Source organism: Neophocaena asiaeorientalis, unplaced genomic scaffold, assembly GCF_003031525.2.
Source record: "Neophocaena asiaeorientalis asiaeorientalis breed wild unplaced genomic scaffold, Neophocaena_asiaeorientalis_V1.1 scaffold238, whole genome shotgun sequence".
Classification (NCBI taxonomy): domain Eukaryota; kingdom Metazoa; phylum Chordata; class Mammalia; order Artiodactyla; family Phocoenidae; genus Neophocaena; species Neophocaena asiaeorientalis.
Genome location: NW_020174555.1, coordinates 683990 through 686045, shown reverse-complemented (window position 1 = coordinate 686045; position 2056 = coordinate 683990). Strand labels below are relative to the sequence as shown.

General features: G+C 44.2%; 1 protein-coding gene across 2 annotated transcripts in view; it reads left to right on the top strand.

The window, feature by feature from the left end:
* TRIM2 (tripartite motif containing 2) overlaps positions 1–2056 on the top strand; it is a 124569-nt gene that overhangs the window by 83071 nt on the left and 39442 nt on the right. For both annotated transcript variants that reach the window (XM_024757484.1, XM_024757485.1), the window contains one exon: positions 903–1054. In XM_024757484.1, the coding sequence (XP_024613252.1) occupies positions 903–1054 (152 nt within the window). The remainder of the gene's footprint in view (positions 1–902; positions 1055–2056) is intronic.

Below are 2056 nucleotides of genomic sequence, written 5' to 3'. Positions count from 1 at the left end.
ACCAATTTTTCTTTTTTTTTTTTTTTTTTTTTTTTTTGTGCGGGCCTCTTACTGTTGTGGCCTCTCCCGTTGTGGAGTACAGGCTCCAGACGCACAGGCTCTGGACGCACAGGCTCAGTGGCCATGGATCATGGGCCCAGCCGCTCCGCGGCATGTGGGATCTTCCCGGACCGGGGCACGAACCCACGTCCCCTACATCGGCAGGCGGACTCGCAACGACTGCGCCCCCAGGGAAGCCCTATTTACCTTTTCTACTCTCAACCTCTCAAGAGTATTCAGTGGCATTTTCCAGAGACTCTACTATATGTGCTAGCAAAACAGATCGAATGCAGAAGCAGATATGAGACTCCAGCTCTCTTCTATGAAGCCAGACACTGAAGAGATTTACAAATATGAAAAGCAATGCCATTCTCCTCACAAAATTTTTGTTTTGCAAAATATACTTTTCATATATTATTGTTAACATTTATTTTTGCTTTTGATAAATTAATCAATATTTTGAATGTTTCTCAGTTTCCATTTTTAACCTAATAAATAGCTATAGATATAACTCATATAAACACAAAGCATTTGGAATCCTCAATCATGTATAAAGAGTGGAAAGGGGTCCTGAGACCAAAAAGTTTGAGTACCAAAGCCCTATACTGTTCTGTCTTAGGGGAGTGGCCAAGAAAAGCTGGTTTTGTGGCCATAGCGACCGCTTTGGAGTCCGATCCACCTCTGTTCGAGACCTGGAACATAAACGTTTATCTTTCCTTTTCTCCTGTGAAACTGGATATAATACTGCCCACATCCTGGGGAGGCTGTGAGGATTAACTGAGAGAGTGCAAGTGAAGGCTTAGTGCGTGGTCAGCACTCAGTCACTGGCACCAAACCTGGAATTGCTCTTGTGTCACCCGCAGGTGATGGACTTTTACTGCCAGTCCTGCGAGACTGCCATGTGTCGGGAGTGCACGGAGGGGGAGCATGCAGAACACCCCACAGTCCCCCTCAAGGACGTGGTGGAGCAGCACAAGGCCTCACTCCAGGTCCAGCTGGACGCTGTCAACAAAAGGTGTGCATACCTCTGCCTGGCTCCTGACGGGCCGCCTGTGGCCTCAGGGTCTCGTGTCCCAGTGGGATAGAAGATTCATGTCACCTAAATAAACTGTCCTTTGATCATAGGGCTGTAGTCATAAACTAGTGAGTGATGAGGGTCATCCCCTGTCCCTTGGTAAAATTCCAACCCCCTTTTGTTATGAGTGGTGGTTTTCCTTTTAGTACCTTAGTATGATTAAATGAACAAAATATACTCGAGGAAAACACACTCTCAGGAGATCTCTGAAATTTGTGCCTGAAACCAGGCTGTCTGAAGAGCCTTTCTTAGCTACTGTTCTTGACACACTTAGAAGCCACTGTGCCGACTGTGACTGGCTCATCTCTATCTGAGCCCAGCAAAATGGTCCTGAGCAGCAAGTGCTCAATTTTCCTTCTCCTTCCCTGCTTCCAGGCTCTTTATTTGGCATGGAAATGAAGAAACAGAGTAGCTGTGTGATGCATGAGAAAGACCAAAGACCAAAAGACCAAAAGACCAAAAGACCAAAAGACCAAAATGAAAATAAATACCTTTACCAAAAGTTGAAGTGAGAAAAGTGTGGCTCTTCTATACTAATTAAAAGAACTTGGAAACTTGCAAGAAATTCCCAGGAAACTCTGAGTTTGGATAAGTTTTTCATGTGATTGGGTAAAAAGATACAGCTATATATTTAGGCCAGTGGTCCTCAACCAAGGGCGATGATACCCCCCAAGGGACATTTGGCAATGCCTGGAGACAATCTGGTGTCACAGCTGTGTTGGGGGGAGGGGTAGAGGAAAGGATGCTGTTAAACATCCTACAATTCACAGGACAGCCGCCTGCAACAAAGAATTATCTGGCCCAAAATATCAATATGTCAAGTTAGAGAACGCCTGATTTATTTTTTCCTTTTCTTCTTATTTTTTAATTGAAGTATAGTTAATTTACAATATTGTGTTAATTACTGCTGTACAGCGAAGTGATACAGTTATACATATATAT